Here is a 15,585-nt window from a genome sequence, read left to right as displayed (position 1 = left end):
ATCTTTGAGCGTTTCCGCTCATTCTGAATTTCCTTGGCTGTCTCTGGGCTTGCTGAATTCTCTGTGTTAACCAAGAAGGCTCACAGTGAATCAGGCTTTGAGTTTAGGCACTGCATTTCTTCTAGGTCGTGTCATCATTGTAATAGAATACCTTGTGAAATGCAACGTAAGAAGGCAGGGCTTATTTTGGCTCACGGTTGGTTGCAGGGTACAGTCCATCATGATGGACAAGTGAAGACGGCGCAGAAGCGTGAGGCAGCTGGCCACTTTGCATTAGTAGTCAGGAAGAAGAGGGGGACAGAAGCTTGTGCTCGGCCAGCTTTCTCTTTTACATATAGTCTAGGACCCCAGCAGGGACTGGTGCTTATAGGAAGGACCTTCATACCTCAAGGCTGTAAAACTCCAGAGCCAACCCCATGGCTTACTTCACCTAATGAGGCTCTAAGAGTTCTGTTACCTTTCCAAGCAGTACTGCCGTCTGGTCACCAAGTGTTTAAACACGCGAGTGACCACCACACCATCCCAGGGGCAATGGGCCTGCTGTGCTTTGAATCCTTAGTGGGAGTTCCTCTGCTTGGGACCTCTATTCCTTTATGCAGAATGTCACCTAATCCTTTTCTTCTTTTGATGAAAAGATCTGTCCAAACATGTCATGGTAGAGGTCCCACACTGGCAGCTTGTGAGTAGGTGACCTATAGATATATTTTGTTTGACTCACATGGTTGCCAGTATTTTGCTTTTGTTCTAATTTTTATTATTTATGTGTATGGTTGTTTACCTGCATGTATGTCTGTGAACTGCACATGTGCCTTTTGCCTGTGGAGGCCAGAAGAGGACATTGGATCCTCTGGAACTGGGGTCACAGACCTGTGTGAGCTATCTTGTGTGTGCTGGAATTTGAAGCAAGGTCCTCTGGAAGAGCAGCAAGCACTCTTAACCACTGAGCCATCTCCCCAGCTTCCGTTGTCAATGTTTTAGCAGTAGTTTGTATCTGAGTAGCTGGTATTGTGGCTTCTTTTGAAAGATGGAAAGCTCTGTGGGCACAGTGCAGACTGTGCACCACAGCCTCTCCAGCCTGCTTCTCAACTAGCTCCTTAGCAACAGCCAGCATCACTGCCTGGTCCCAGCTCTCAGAGTCGACTGTTAGATGTTCTTAATCAGCTTTATAGAGCCCCACTTCCTACTTAAGCCCTCCCTTGCCTCAAGTCAATGGTAAGATGGCAGGTGGCATTGGGTGTGTGTGGCTTTTCTAGTTCCTTCAAGGCTTGGTAGTTATCTTCCAGTTGATACACCATAGTTTTGTTTTGTTTTTTAAAGTTTTTCAAGACAGGGTTTCTCTGTGTAACCTTGGCTGTCCTGAAACTCTCCCTCTGTAGATCAGGTTGGCCTTGAACTCACAGAGATCCGCCTGCCTCAGTTTTCTGAGTGCTGGGATTAAAGGCATGCACCACCACTGCCTGGCTTACACCATAGAAATTTAAATCTGGGCAGGATCTAGTTAACCCCTTCATGACCGAGGAGAAAGAGGCACGGGAAGCAGCAGCTTAGGGATGATGGCCGAGCACAGGCGGAACTAATTCTGCAGACTCAAGTTCAGTCCTGGGCCTCTAGCCTTTGTGACCCCGCAGGGACTTGTGAGGGCTGCAGGGAAGCGAAGCTATGTCTCCTCTGCCCTTCGCCCCTCACTGAGGCTAAAAGGGAGTCTTTGTCTTTGCCTGGGCAGCTGCCAGCCCCAGCTGCACCTGTCTTCTCCTGGGTGATTGACAGCTGAGAGATATGCTACTCCTCTGCCAGTCTGCCACGTGCCTGAACTGCTGGAGAATGCCCTCCCAGGCATGGTGGGAGCCCTCCTAGCCCCGAGCCTGCCATAGGGCCATAGAGCAGCTTTGCTGCTTCAGGCTTCTGAGGTATCACCACACAGCCTGCCCTTGCCAGTCACTCTGCTGCCATTCCACCTGCCATTCTAGTACCACAGTTTTTGTTTCCTGTTGTAGCCTGACGACAAGGACTCTTACTCTATAGCCCAGGCTGGCCTCAAACTCACAGCTCTCTTCCCATCTCATCCTCCAGGTACTGGCATCACAGGTGTGAGCCCTCATGCAGGACCTCAGAAGGATACCTGTGGGTCTGGAGTTTGTCCTTTCTTTTTGAAATAGGGTTTCTCTGTGTAGCCTCTGGCTATTCTGGAACTCACTCTGTAGACCAGGCCTTGAACTCAGAGACCCTCCTGCCTCTGCTTCTTAGTGCTGGGTCTAAAGCATGTGCCACCACTGGCTTAGATCCCCCCCCCCTTTGTTGGGATTTAGTGTAGGGTCTTTACACAGACATCAGGCATGCTGTCTTGGTTAGGATTTTACTGCTGTGAACAGACACCATGACCAAGGCAAGTCTTATAAAAACAACATTTAATTGGGGCTGGCTTACAGGTTCAGAGGTTCAGTCCATTATCATCAAGGTGGGAGCATGGCAGCATCCAGGCAGGCATGGCGCAGGCAGAGCTGAGAGTTCTACATCTTCATCCAAAGGCTGCTACTGGAAGACTTACTCCTAAGCAACTAGGGTGAAGATCTTAAGCCACACCCACAGTGACACACCCATTCCAACCAGGTCACACCTCCAAATGGTGCCACTCCCTGGCCCAAGAATATTCAAACCATCACAGATGCCAACACTGAGTTATAATCCCAGGTACCCCTCCCTTTTTTTTGAAACAAGGTCTCATATAGCATAGGATGGCCTTAAACTTTCTATGTAGTAACAATAACCGTAATCCTCCTGCCTCCATGCGCCTGGCCTCCCTGCCAGTTTTGTATTTTGAGACAGGGTCTCACTAAGTTGTCTGGTCTTGAACTGATTCTGTAATCATGCTTGAACTTGGGAGTCCTCTTGCATTAGCCTACGGAATAGCTTGGATTACAGGCTTGCACCAAGGCACGTTTGGAGCCGTTATTTTTATGACAAGGAAGGGGCGTTTACTAATGGAGGTAGCAAATCCAGGAGAGGTTGTTTCTGTCTGCTCACTCAGCTGGACAGCTAATCTTTTTCATCTTTTCACGTCTCACCCAGTGCTTCTTGGATCGGGATACTCCATTGAGTGGGGTTCTACTGTTATAGATCCCTGCTCCACGTCAGTCACACCCACCCTCCTAACAGTGGTCCTCCTTTTGGGTCCCTAAGACGTCCTGGGCCCTTCCATTCATTGTCAGTTTTAATCCCCAGTACAACCCTTAAGGAGAGGTGGGGCTCCATCTTACAGATGCCGGCTGCCCTCTGGTAGGCTGTGCTGGGGCTGGCTTTCAAACCCATCTTGACCTAACTTCAAGGGCTTTATAGCTTTGCTATGTTGTCCAATAGCTGTGAAAGTCATAGGAACTGTGTAAAAGATTACAGTGAGACTAATGTATGGGGCATTTCCCACCAGGGGCTGTATGTGCCTTTGACATCCAGAGCTTAAGACAGGCAGCCGAGAAACGTATCTCTGAGCTGTGAGTGTTCCAGGCAGAAGAGCTTTGTGAGTAGCCTGTATAATCTCAGAGTGGTTGGAGTTAGGAGGAGACTTCTGTTTCGTTTCTCAGTGTGAGGGACAAGTCCAGAAGGTGAAAGAGGTCCTTTCAAGGCAGGACCCTTACATTTGTCCCCCTGCCCAGCCATGGAGGGGTTACACTGTTGCTCAGCCAGCACTGTGGAATTGCTGTAGGGTGAGTCCTAGATTTGGAGAGGCTTGGACTAAGGGCCATGGGTCCCCTTCTAACCCAAGGTCCTCTGTCTGACTTACTGTACATTCTGTGCTTATCATGGCCTGCTGCTCTCTTAGTATAGTTAATACGTTAGGAGAATTGCCTCATTTTCTCATTAAGCACTTACAGACCACCTAGGACTCTCTAGAGATCTGTGACCGTGAGTCAAACAGTCCCGTCCCCAGGAAGGGTACATTCTGACTTGGTGAGACAAGACAGTTAAGGAACTAGGAAAAAATGAGACCAAGTTACTGTGGGAGTGTGGCGCGGAGGTGGTGGTGTAGTGTGAGTCTGCTGACCGAGCAAAGACTTAAAGGTGAAGAAAGAGCCAACCATTTGGAAAATTGGGGGTGGGATGTTCTGGGCAGACATAGCAACCAGTGCAAAGACCTGGGACACCCAGGTCTCAGAAGCTTTCCATGTTTGAGGGACAGCATGGTGGCAGCATGGTGGCAGCAGAGAGAACAAGTTGGGCAGGTAAGGGAACAAGTCTGTTGACAATCTGCAGGCTATAGAAAAGACTGAGGGAAACGGTAATACAGAGAGGGTCTTGGCTTTCTCTTTCCTTTGACTTGTGAGTGGCAATGATTTTTATTACTTCAGCGCCTGAGAAGAAGGGACATGTCTGTGTCATCCAAAGCCCTCCCACCAGTCAGGCCCTTTGTTAGTGTCTTCTTGCTGTAACAGAATACCTGACACAGCTTAGGAGGAAGCATTTATTTTTGCGTCTTCTTTGAGCCCTTCATTGTGAAGGGGAAAGTGGAGAGAATGTCCAGGCCCTTAGGCTGTGCCCTCCCCTTTAATTCCATCTGGTCTCTGTGGGATGGAGCCGTCCATACTCGGGATGGGTCTCGCCACCTCCCTTAACCACCCCTGGAAATGCCCTTGAAGACAATGCAGAGGTGCCTTTGACTAACCTAGGTTACCAAGGTGACTGTCAAAATTAGCCTGCACAGGCCCTTCCTGGCTGAAGTGGGAGATGCAAGCAGACCTCAGATCACGTGCAAGCCATGGCAGCAGGAGCACGGGGGAAGTGGGGGACTGGAGTATCCGCTGTGCTGCATGCAGTGGGCCTGCGTGCACTGTACCTACCATGGCTGGTACAGAATTGGGGGCCCTGTGGGCAGGAGTGCAGCCACACTGAAGCCCTGGCTCAGGTGCTGTGTGTCTGCAGAACCAGTCTTCAGTATGGCATCATGTGTCTGAAGAGGCTGAATTATGACCGGAAGGAGCTGGAGAAGAGGCGGGAAGAGAGCCAGCATGAGATCAAGGGTAAGGTTGCTTTCACCCTCAGCCTGGGGTCCAGCGAGCCTCAGGGAAGACTCACGTTAGCCTGTGTGACACAGTAGATGTATTCCATGTGTGCTCACATGTGGCTCCCCTTCCCTCAGACGGGCCACCAAGCAGACAGATGCGACCCCTCTGCTGGTGCTGTGGACTGGTGTGCTCGTAAAACTGATGATCTGGGGGAAGAGGGAGAATTGAGTGAGAAAGAGGCAGGTTTTACATAAGACTCTGAAAATTGAAAAAACAAGGCCACTTTGGCCTTGGGTTGGGGAGTGGGGGTGGGGGTGGAGGTGGGGTGGGGATGGCCCATGCGGGGACTTCTGGGAGATGCAGTGAGGTGGAGCTGGCTCGAGGAGCCCAGATGCCATGGAGGACAGAAAGATGTAGGAAGTGAGGGATGGGCTGAGGCTCTGCGTCTAGGAAACTTTATTTCTACACCTTGAAGAGCCTGGGCCAGCATGCTTCCTTTTTGTCTGTTTCTTCCTCCGTCCTCCAGATGTGCTGGTCTGGACCAATGACCAGGTGGTTCACTGGGTCCAGTCTATAGGGCTAAGGGACTATGCAGGAAACCTACACGAGAGTGGTGTGCATGGCGCCCTGCTGGCCCTGGATGAGAACTTCGACCACAACACACTGGCCTTGGTTCTGCAGATCCCCACACAGAACACCCAGGTAGCCCTTCAGTCAGTCACCACCTTCCCCACCCCTCGTGTGTGTGTGTGTGTGTGTGTGTGTGTGTGTGTGTGTGTGTGTGTGTCTCCAGGACGAGCTGTGTCCTTAGAGGTCCTTGTGAGATATTTTTCTTTACCCAGCTCTGGGTTTGCTTCAGCTCTTCCCAAGCCAGTTTCATAGCCAAAGCTTGTGACTTTCCTTTTCCTTAAATTGCTTCTCCGGCCCAACGTTCCACAGGGAAAAACCAGCCTCAGGCCTCACAGGGACCTGCGAGCCTGTATCTCTTTTGTTTGCTAGCCTGGGGATCTGCTTCTGGGCCCCTAGGCTTCAGCAGACTAAATAGTACCAGTAAGTACAGCCCAGAGACTCCGCAGCAGGCCTTTGTCTCCCTGTCAGCAGCTCAGAAGATTAGACATCTCCTTCAATTACATTTCGTAATTATTGTTGTAACTGCTACCCAAGGATAGATCTGAATTCTCTTGACCCTATTTATATTTTTGGCCCTTCTGACTTCCTGTGGGTAATGGATCCTAGCTGTACTCACAGTTGTGTTAAGTACTTCCTGATTTTAGTTGTCCTAAATATGCCTCTGGCAGGCTTCCCCTGGGGAAAGGCCCGCCTCTTCCCTACAGTTCCGGTTGATGAGGTTTTCTGTATTTGACCAGCTTCCCCTTTTGTAAGAACTGTGAATTTCATAAACTCTGATTATATTGCTCTGGGCCCAAGCCTTTGTCTCTCCAGACAGAACGGTCTTAATTCCTTTAGGCTTCCCTAGTGCAGTCTCGCTGCTGCCCCTGATCATTTTAGCTGCCCTTGTCTGAACTGTTTGCAGCTGTCAGATCGCTTTTGAAACTCAGCCACTAGCTGTGCTGGCTATTCTGGGAGCAGACACTTTTTGGCTTGAGGGAGGGCGGGGCTGTGTTGTCTCTTAGTTCTGGATGGTATGTTGGCCTTCGGGGACAGTGGCAGCCCACGGGGCCAACGTGTTTGCAGACTGTTTGCTGTGACCCCTATTGCCAGTCAGAATGCATAGCTTGGACCCTTTCTTTTCCAGTAAAAGTTTGGATTTCTTCCAAATGCAATTTCCCTACACTTGCCTACCTCTAACTCCATTTGCAGGTTTCCTGCCTGCCAGCTCCCTCAGAAGGGCTTCTGCAGTTGAGATCTAACTATTTAACCCTCACTATTCAGAAGATATTTGAAATATTTTTCTTTTAGATCATTTGTAAGACATAACATTGCCACTTCTGACAAACGCTATTCCTGTAGAACTCTGTGGTTGATATTTTCCCCCAGTGTGGACTTTCTAGAACTCTGTGGTTGATATTTTCCCCCAGTGTGGACTTTCTTTTTCGTTGCTTCCTAAATCAGAATGCATATTTCTTCTTTCTTTTCTTTCCTTCCTCGTCTCTCCTCCTCTTCCTCCTCTCTTTCTTCTTCTTTGTTTTTTGAGACAGGGTTTCTCTATGTAGCTCTGGCTGTCCTGGAACTCACTCTGTAGACCAGGTTGGCCTCAAACTCAGAGATCCACCTGCCTCTGCCTCCTGGGGTCCTGGGATTAGAGGTATGCGCCTCCATCACCCAGCTGACCCAGTATAGAAGCCTCCATGAACAACCTTGAGAATATCTGGTGACAGAAAGTTTTGAAGACCTCTATTTTTTTCTTGCTTTCTTTTTTATTTTATGTATGTGTATGTGTATGTGTGTGTATGTGTGGGTGCCTGCATGTATGTACGTAGGTGTATCATATGTATACTGGTGTTGCAGAGGCCAGAAGAAGGCTTCTGGTTCCCTGGGACTGGAGTTATAGGCCACTGTCAGCCGACTGCTTTAGGTGATAGGAACTGAACCCAGGCCCTCTGCAAGAGCAGCAAGTACCCTTAACCGCTGAGCCACCTCTACCCACTCTGGAAGTTTCCTTAATCAGTAATTTTAAGGAGTCTAGAAAAATGTGTGCATGCCTCAAAGCTCAGGGCTCCCGCTATCCTCCACTGGGCTTCTTTTAGTTCAAGTTTGTAATTGACCCACCTGACAGAGATAAGTTGGTTTCCTTCCTTCTAGGAAGGCTTGCTTCCCTGTGCTGTGCATGCTTGCCTCTCTTGCTCCTGCCCTCACCAAAGGGTAGCAAGCCATGACTTCTCCTTTAGAGACAAAATGTAGGCTTTTAAAATAATAATTTTTTTTTTTTTTGGGTTTTCGAGACAGGGTTTCTCTATATAGCCCTGGCTGTTCTGGAACTCACTTTGTAGACCAGGCTGGCCTCGAACTCAGAAATCCACCTGCCTCTGCCTCCCGAGTGCTGGGATTAAAGGCATGCGCCACCACGCCCGGCTTTAAAATAATAATTTTTATTTGCTCATATATTTGCATATATTTGTATAATTTATTTTGAACACTTTTGTCTACTTTAGCCTCTCTCCAGTTTCCACAAGTGCCTCCCTCCCACGTTCCAGTCCTATTTCTTTCTTGTTATTGATAACTCCCTGAGTCCAGTTAGTGAAAATAGTTTTTTCCCCCAATACCTAAAGCCTGTCTCTTCGTGTGCTCCATGATCCTATTTTTAAAAATATATTTCCCTCCAATTTGCCCTCTATGAAGGAATGCCAAGGTTAGCAGTTTGGCTTTTAGTAGGGCACTCTTAGTGATTTGCTGGAAGCAGGAGCCTTGGGAAGCAGATGTGTGAGGTTTCCAGTGGTTAAGTACACTAGACCCCTGCCCCGTTTCTGCCCTTAGACACTGGGAAACAGCTGAAAGATGCCATGAGGAGGATGCTGAGGTGGCTCAGTGATAAAGGTGCTTGCCACCATGAATCACAACCTGAGTTCAGTCCCCAGAATCCACATGGTAGGAGAGCACCAATTCTTTTGTGTTATTCTCAGATCACATGCATTTACTGTGGTGTACGTATCTCCCCTCACACCCCCTCCCCATGTAAAATAGAAAAGAAAAGAAAAAATGAGGCTGGTAAGCTGGCTTAACAAGTTAAAGCACTTGCCACCAAGCCTGATGACGTAAGTTTGATCCCTGGGACCTACATAAAGAGAGAAGCAACTTTTGTGATTGTTCTCCAACCTATGAAGTACATAGTTGCAGATATGCATGCAAAGACACACACACACTGAATAATGTGTGATAATATAAAAACTGAACTAATGTAAGTTTTAAAAGAGTAAGATAGCATTGTTAACTAGAGCTCCTCTCTCTCCCTCTCACCCTATGGGTTTCAGGCCCGCCAAGTGATGGAGAGAGAGTTCAATAACCTGTTGGCCTTGGGCACAGACAGGAAATTGGATGACGTGAGTACCTGGATATGAATTCAGAGCCTTGGCTGTTGTTGGCTGCTTGGATAGAGGGTCATGAGAGCTCCTGCCCCAGGGCTGAGTGGTGGCTGGCCTAAGGGAGGAGAGCCGGAAGAGACGGAGAATGGAAGCTGTGAGGAGGAGGTCTGTGGTTGGGTAGAAGTGGTCTGCTGTGGAGAAGTCTGAGGGACTGGAGATAGGAGTCATTGAGACAAGAACAGGGGTCAGTGGCTGTGTTCCTGCTCACTCTACCTGTGTCGTGGGGCCTGTGCAGTTCTGAAAACACAGGCTGGAAGACAGTGAGTTGCGGCTCTGGGGAGTGTTGGGCAGCCTGTGGGATGCAGGCTCTGGGAGCCCACTGCAGAGGAGGTGATTTTGGCATTGATGGGGAGCAGATAGTGGGGGTTGCTCTCTGTATCCTCTGGAGAAGCCTGTCTCTGGCCACCTGATTTATCATTGTCCTCGTGTTCTGGTCTTACTGGGGTAGGCAGCGTGAGAAATAAATAGGTTAGACAGATGTTGGAATTTCCACTTTGAAGATAAGAAAACTGAAGCCCTGAGCAGTCATGTTGCTAGTAATGTGGCAGAACCAAGAAGGGCATCCCAGAAGTCTTCATCCCAGGTACTGTTTTTCTAGCGACCTGGGTAGTATCTTATATCGAGGATCCAGCAGGACAGGAGAGCAGTGCTGGGGCTGACCCATGACTTTCCAGAGAGAGTCTGGAAAGAAAAACATGTTAGGAAAGCAGTGGGCTATCTGAGCTCAGTTTGGGGAGGTTGGGGTGGGTAGAGCAATGGAGTTCACTGCTGACCCAGACCTGATAGGAGAGAGGAACCTCCTGCTGGATCTTTGAGATCCCTTGAAATCATCTTCAGCCTCTGTCTAACCTACACGCAAAACCACTAAGGTCTAGAGAGGGGGAGTTCAGAAGTAGTACCCCTTAGAGCTTTAGGGACTGGGCTGGCAACTCCAATATGCCTCTTGGTGCAGGGGGAAGAAAAGGTGTTCCGCCGAGCACCGTCCTGGAGGAAACGCTTCCGGCCTCGGGATCACCATAGCGGTGGCATGTTGGGCACCTCAGCGGAGACCCTCCCTGCGGGCTTCCGTGTGTCCACGCTGGGTCCGCTGCAGCCTCCACCCGCCCCGCCTAAGAAGATCATGCCGGAAGGTGAGTGCCAGGCTGGCAATGGGTTCCTCCCCGCACCCTGGAGCCGAGCGGGCTGGAGAGGGGCGAGGCCGAGGCTGAGCTGCACTAACGCTGCGGTGGGGCGCGCACTAACCCGCGCTCTGTGTGTTCTCCCGCCGCTGCCGACTCCTGCCAGCCGGGACGGCGGGGGCGCAGAGACTGGAGCCCTCCACGGTCCGGACCTACTCCTGCTGACCCCCCCACCCTCCCGCCCCGGGTCTGACGGGGGTGCGCCCCCGGCTCGGGGTAAGTGGCCCAGGCTGTGGCTGCGCTCGCCCCGTCCTGCCACCGCTCCGGACCGCCCTGCCGCCGCCCCCTCGCTGCAGCATCGCCCGGCTTGCCCTTCCCGCTTCGCTTCGTGCTTGGCCGCATGCCGCACCTACCTGCTGCCCGCCCCGGGAACCACCTCCACTCACTGAGCCTGTCTCTCTCTTCTCTCATAGCTCACTCCCACTATCTCTACGGACACATGCTCTCCGCCTTCCGGGACTAGCCACGGCCCCCAGGGCGGGTGTCCTGGTTTCACAGGCTCAGCCGGCCCTGACCCTTCCTGCTCGTTCCCTTTCTCCCTTGGCTCCCAGTCTCTCCTCTGTGACTTTCCAGTTGCCCGGGATCTCAGAATATGCTCATCCACTCCTTCAGCATCCCACTATCCGAGTCCTACTTCGTTCCCCGTTTGTAAGTCTCTGGAGGATGTGACCAAGGTCTCCCGTGAGTGAGTGGCGGGCACCCAGGTTGTAGGTGTTTGAGATTCTGTAGGAGGGAGGGAAGGACAGCACTGAGTGTGTGGCCACCTTCCCTCTTCCGGATCTGTTTTGGTCTGGACTATGGGCTCATCAGGCCCAGGATCCCGGACCAAAGACTGAGATGACCCTTCCAATAAAAGGCCATTTCGGACTCTGTCCTGCTTGGACTAATTGGCCTTCTGGTCCCCTCCACTCTGGCCAACCCGATGGTCTGAGTGGTTTTGCCACCTCCTCTCTCAGTATCACTCCCTCCTCCCCAAACCCCAATCACCAGTGTCTGTAGCTCTTGCCTGCAAGTCTTGCTTGTGGGGTGAGGAGGGGTGTAGAATACCCCGAACCCTCTTCCAGGACAAAGCCAGGAGTGGAGCTGAGGAAGACTAAGGTAGAAACTCTGTGCCCAAGCTGACACAGAACCCCAAATGTGTGGGAGGAACGGACCCCAGAGCTTTGGGCCCAGGGTGAGGGCAAGGGGAACTCTTCAGCCCCTTGCCTAGAGAGATGGCCTGATGGCCTTTTGTGCTTCCCCCCAGAGGGCAGTGGGGATGCCTCCAGCCCTAGCCCCAGATGGTGCTGCTACTGGATCAGATTGTAAACAGTTAACCCTGCCCTGAAGCGGGGGTGCGGGAGTGGGGATGCTTCCCCTTTAGTGACTCATGTCCCAGGTCTAGGAAATCTAAAGTGGACTGAGGGAGGCTCCCTTGTGTGTCCCCATACCCTCCAGCCCTCCTTTAGGGCTCTTTTGGGGGTAAGGGGCTAACTACTCAAGAAAATCTTGATCCCCTCTCTTGTCTCCATTATTTTAATTGCTTTTCCTGGCAGCACGGTGGGGACAGGGCAGATTTATGAGGAGTATCAATTGCCCCTCTCTTCTGGACCAATTCCTTAACCTTTGGAAAGCTCAGGGCCTAGGATCAGGTGGGTGACAGAACCCAAAATGGAAGAGGACGGGAAAGTGCCTGGACAGTGCTGTCCTGGAGGTGACTGGAGTAGCTGCTTTGCCATTTCATCACTGGGATTCTGAACAGGCGCCAAGCTAACAGGTGGAGAAATGAGCCAGAACTCCCTATCTGAAAAGGATGCCGAGCCTTGTGCTCAGCAGAGGGAAGTTTGGCTAATGGGCTGATCGAATGAGCTAACGTGGGCTGGGGCAGGCAACTACCCGTCCTCAACCCCGCTGTTTCTGTCTCCCTACCAGACAGGCCTCTGGGAATGGAGAGAGAAGCAGCTGAGTAGAACATGAACTAGTTAGAGCGAGAGAACGCTTGGTCCTGAATAGTGGAGTTATAGAGAAGGGCCAGTCCTAAGATGGAAGGAGCCCTACAACCTGACTCCTTCTAGGGACTCTGGGGCTAGCTTTGTGGGAGAGTCAGCCCTGCCCCTCCTCTCCCATGTGACCCTGTCATAGTTTGCAGTGTCCTAGGTAGCACTTGGGGAGCCAGGTGCATTCAGGGTCAGTAGGGAGGACAAAATAGGGGGCTCTACGTGCAGTGAGGAAAGGCTGCTGTCATGGTGTGGCCCTGCCTCACTGTCAATATCTGTTTTCTCTGGAGAGTCACCAGTGACCCAAGCTCTCCCTGCCAGTCTCCTGTGTCAAACCAGGTCCCTTCTCAGTACTGTATTGGCTCAGTGCTTTCAGGAGTGAGTGTGTGAGTGTGTGTGTGAGTGTGTGTGGGGGCGTGAGCAGGTGTGTACGTACCAATAAACATCCTGGTTTTAAGACAATGTACAAATGGTGTCAGTTTCTTCCTTCCTTCCTTCCTTCCTTCCTTCCTTCCTTCCTTCCTTCCTTCCTTCCTTCCATCCTTTTTAAATTTTCTTTAAAGATTTCATTTATTTTAGGTATGTTATTAGTACACTGTCATTGTCTTCAGACACTCCAGAAGACGGCATCTGATCTCATTACAGATGGTTGTGAGCCACCATGTGGTTGCTGGGGTTTGAACTCAGGACCTCTGGAAGAGCAGTCAGTGTTCTTAATTGCTCAGCCCCCAATCCACTTTCTTTCTTTCTTTCTTTCTTTCTTTCTTTCTTTCTTTCTTTCTTTCTTTCTTTCTTTCTTTCTTTCTTTCTCTCTCTCTCTCTCTCTCTCTCTCTCTCTCTCTCTCTCTCTCTCTCTCTTTCTTTTTCTTTTTCTTTTGAACACTAAGTTCATTTGCTGTGTCCAGCTTTACTTCATGACCCTTGGCACTGCTATGTTCTGAGAAGGAAGTATTGGGTTTGAAACATGTAGCAATACCCTTCTGTTTATTACACACTCACAGGCGTGATGGGAAAGTTAGTGTTTGGGTGGCTTGTGCTAAGGGCTTATAGTCTGGGGTGAGGGTGTGAGAAAGCTGCTGTTAGGCTTGGTTGGTTTTCTTTCTCATCTGTCCAGGCTTACTCTACTTGGACCCTTTCACGCTGAGCCTGCTGCCGCTGCCGCCCAGCTTCCTCTGTATATCTCAGCATTTCAGTAGCTGTCCAAGGCGACTTATTTAAAAAAATCATTTACTTGAGTACTTGCTTACAGTTTCAGAGGGTTAAAGTCCATGACCGTTATGGTGGGGAGCAGGGCAGGCAGGCAGGCAAGATGGCAGGAGAACTAGCTGAAAGTTACTTACTTGTTGAGACAACAACCAAGAGGCAGCGAGAGCTAACTAGGATGGCGAGAGCTAACTAGGATGGCGTGAGCTTTTGAAACCTGAAAGCCCAACCACTGACACTTCCCCCAACAAGATCACACCTCCTAATCCTCCCCAAACAGTTCTACCCACCAGAGAACAAGTGTACTGACTGATTTTATGTTTCAACTTGACACAGGCTGGGGTTATCACAGAGAAAGGAACTTAGTTGGGGGAGATGCCTCCATGAGATCCAGCTGTGGGGCATTTTCTCAATTAGTGATCAAGGAGGAAAGGCCCCTTGTGGGTGGGACCATTCCTGGGCTGGTAGTCTTGGGTTCTATAAGAGAGCAAGCTAAGCAAGCTAGGGGAAGTAAGCCAGTAAGTAACATCCCTCCATGGCCTCTGCATCAGCTCATGCTTCCTGACCTGCTTGAGTTCCAATCCTGACTTCCTTTGGTGATGAACAGCAATGTGGAAGTGTAAGCTGAATAAACCCTTTCCTCCCCAACTTGCTTCTTGGTAATAATGTTTGTGCAGGAATAGAAACCCTAAGACACCAAGCATTCAGATATGTGAGCTACTGGGAGCCATTCTTATTTAAACCACCACCATAGGTCTCCATTACTTTAGTTCAGGGTCCAGCCCCTCCCCTGGGCAGTTTTACGAAGCTATTCATGCTCCCACAGACTTGAAGTACCGTGGTTAGGGGGATACACAGGGGAGCTTGGAGGGGGGAGGGGAGGGGAGGTGGGTAAAGTGTTGTGGGAGGGGGTTACTGGGAGGCAGCGGGATGTAAAGTAAATAATAATAAAATAAACACACACTAATTAATTAAAAAATTATTCATAGCTTGGATCCCAGGTCCCCTCTTGCCACCAGTTTACATAGCTCAGAAATGTTATGTTCACCAATGTCCCTTGTAGAAGGCCACTCAATGACTCTTTTCCTTGCCTCTGTGGCTTTGACCCTTCCAAGTCTTTCCAAGTCTTTCCTGGGAGGCAGTAGGGAGATGGTAGCTGGTGCTGCAGTAGAATTAGGTAGCCAACATGCTTCAGCTCCCTGAACATTCTAAGCATGTTGCACACGTGCTGTCTCCTTGACTGTCTGTCTACTGCGCTGGGCTGTGACATCACCTCGGATTGACTGATCTCATCCTGGAGAATTGTTGATGAATATTAATAAAAGCAGATACTTGTGTCTGGTTAGGTTTGTACTGCTGTGAGCGGACACAGTGTCCTTTTATAAGGACAACATTTAATTGGGATTGACTTACAGGTTCAGAGGTTCAGTTCATTATCATCAAGGTGGGAGCATGGCAGCATCCAGGCAGGCATGGGACTGGAGGAACTGAGAGTTCTACATCTTCATCTGAAGGCTGCTAGGAAAACACTGGCATCTTCAGGCAGCTGGGAGGAAGCTCTCAAAGTCTACCCCCACAGTGACACACTTACCACAAGTGGACAAGACCACAGCTACTCCAACAAGGCCACACCTCCAAACACTGACACTCCCTGGACCAAACATTTAAACCACCACAACTTTCCCATTGCTGCTGCTATTGCAAAATAGCCTAGTTTGATTTATTGTAGTTACTTCCACAGATGACATAATTTAAGTTAATTTCCCTAAAGAACTCCATCTCGTTATTCATTAACCTGACTGTTACCTGTAATTCAATTGTGAAGGCTGAGAGTTTGTTAATTTAAGGAAACCTTTATGCTTAATAACATTTATTTTATGAAAATATTCTGGACTCCTGGAAAGCAGGGTTATCATCCACATCTGAGCTGTGCGGGCATATTATAGCGTGAGGACTTTCAAGCTGTGGCTACACAAGGGTCAACTGACTCCAGTGACCTTTGTTCTCTTTTTCAAGTGTGAAAAGAATGGGCTTTAACACAATTTTCCAGCAACTGGAGCCCATAAGCTGCAGGGTATTCACAGAGGACCCTTGCTCTTGGCTAGCACTAGAGCCTTGGAGGGACCTAGGAGGACAAGGGACAGACATGTCACAACTGAAGGTAGTCAGGGACAATCCACTCAAGAACACTGGG

General features: G+C 49.9%; 1 protein-coding gene across 3 annotated transcripts in view; it reads left to right on the top strand.

Moving 5' to 3' along the window:
* The window catches only part of Ppfia4 (PPFI scaffold protein A4), a 48,738-nt gene extending 36,105 nt beyond the window's left edge, over nucleotides 1-12,633 (top strand). For 2 of the 3 annotated variants that reach the window (XM_085841272.1, XM_085841274.1), the window contains exons 25-29: nucleotides 4,912-5,009; nucleotides 5,521-5,696; nucleotides 8,924-8,992; nucleotides 9,987-10,164; nucleotides 10,319-10,393. In XM_085841272.1, coding sequence (XP_085697398.1) covers nucleotides 4,912-5,009; nucleotides 5,521-5,696; nucleotides 8,924-8,992; nucleotides 9,987-10,164; nucleotides 10,319-10,377 — 580 coding nt within the window. In that variant the 3' untranslated portion in view covers nucleotides 10,378-10,393. Of the gene's footprint in view, nucleotides 1-4,911; nucleotides 5,010-5,520; nucleotides 5,697-8,923; nucleotides 8,993-9,986; nucleotides 10,165-10,318; nucleotides 10,394-10,625 lie in introns of those variants that run through there. The other variant, XM_029480637.2, reaches the window with a different exon arrangement.
* Nucleotides 12,634-15,585: the final 2,952 nt, after the last annotated feature.

Source organism: Mus caroli, unplaced genomic scaffold, assembly GCF_978045245.1.
Source record: "Mus caroli unplaced genomic scaffold, Mus_caroli_1 scaffold_1, whole genome shotgun sequence".
NCBI classification, from domain to species: Eukaryota; Metazoa; Chordata; class Mammalia; order Rodentia; family Muridae; genus Mus; species Mus caroli.
Note: the sequence above shows the minus strand (reverse complement) of the source record. Positions and strands in the feature narration are given on the sequence as shown.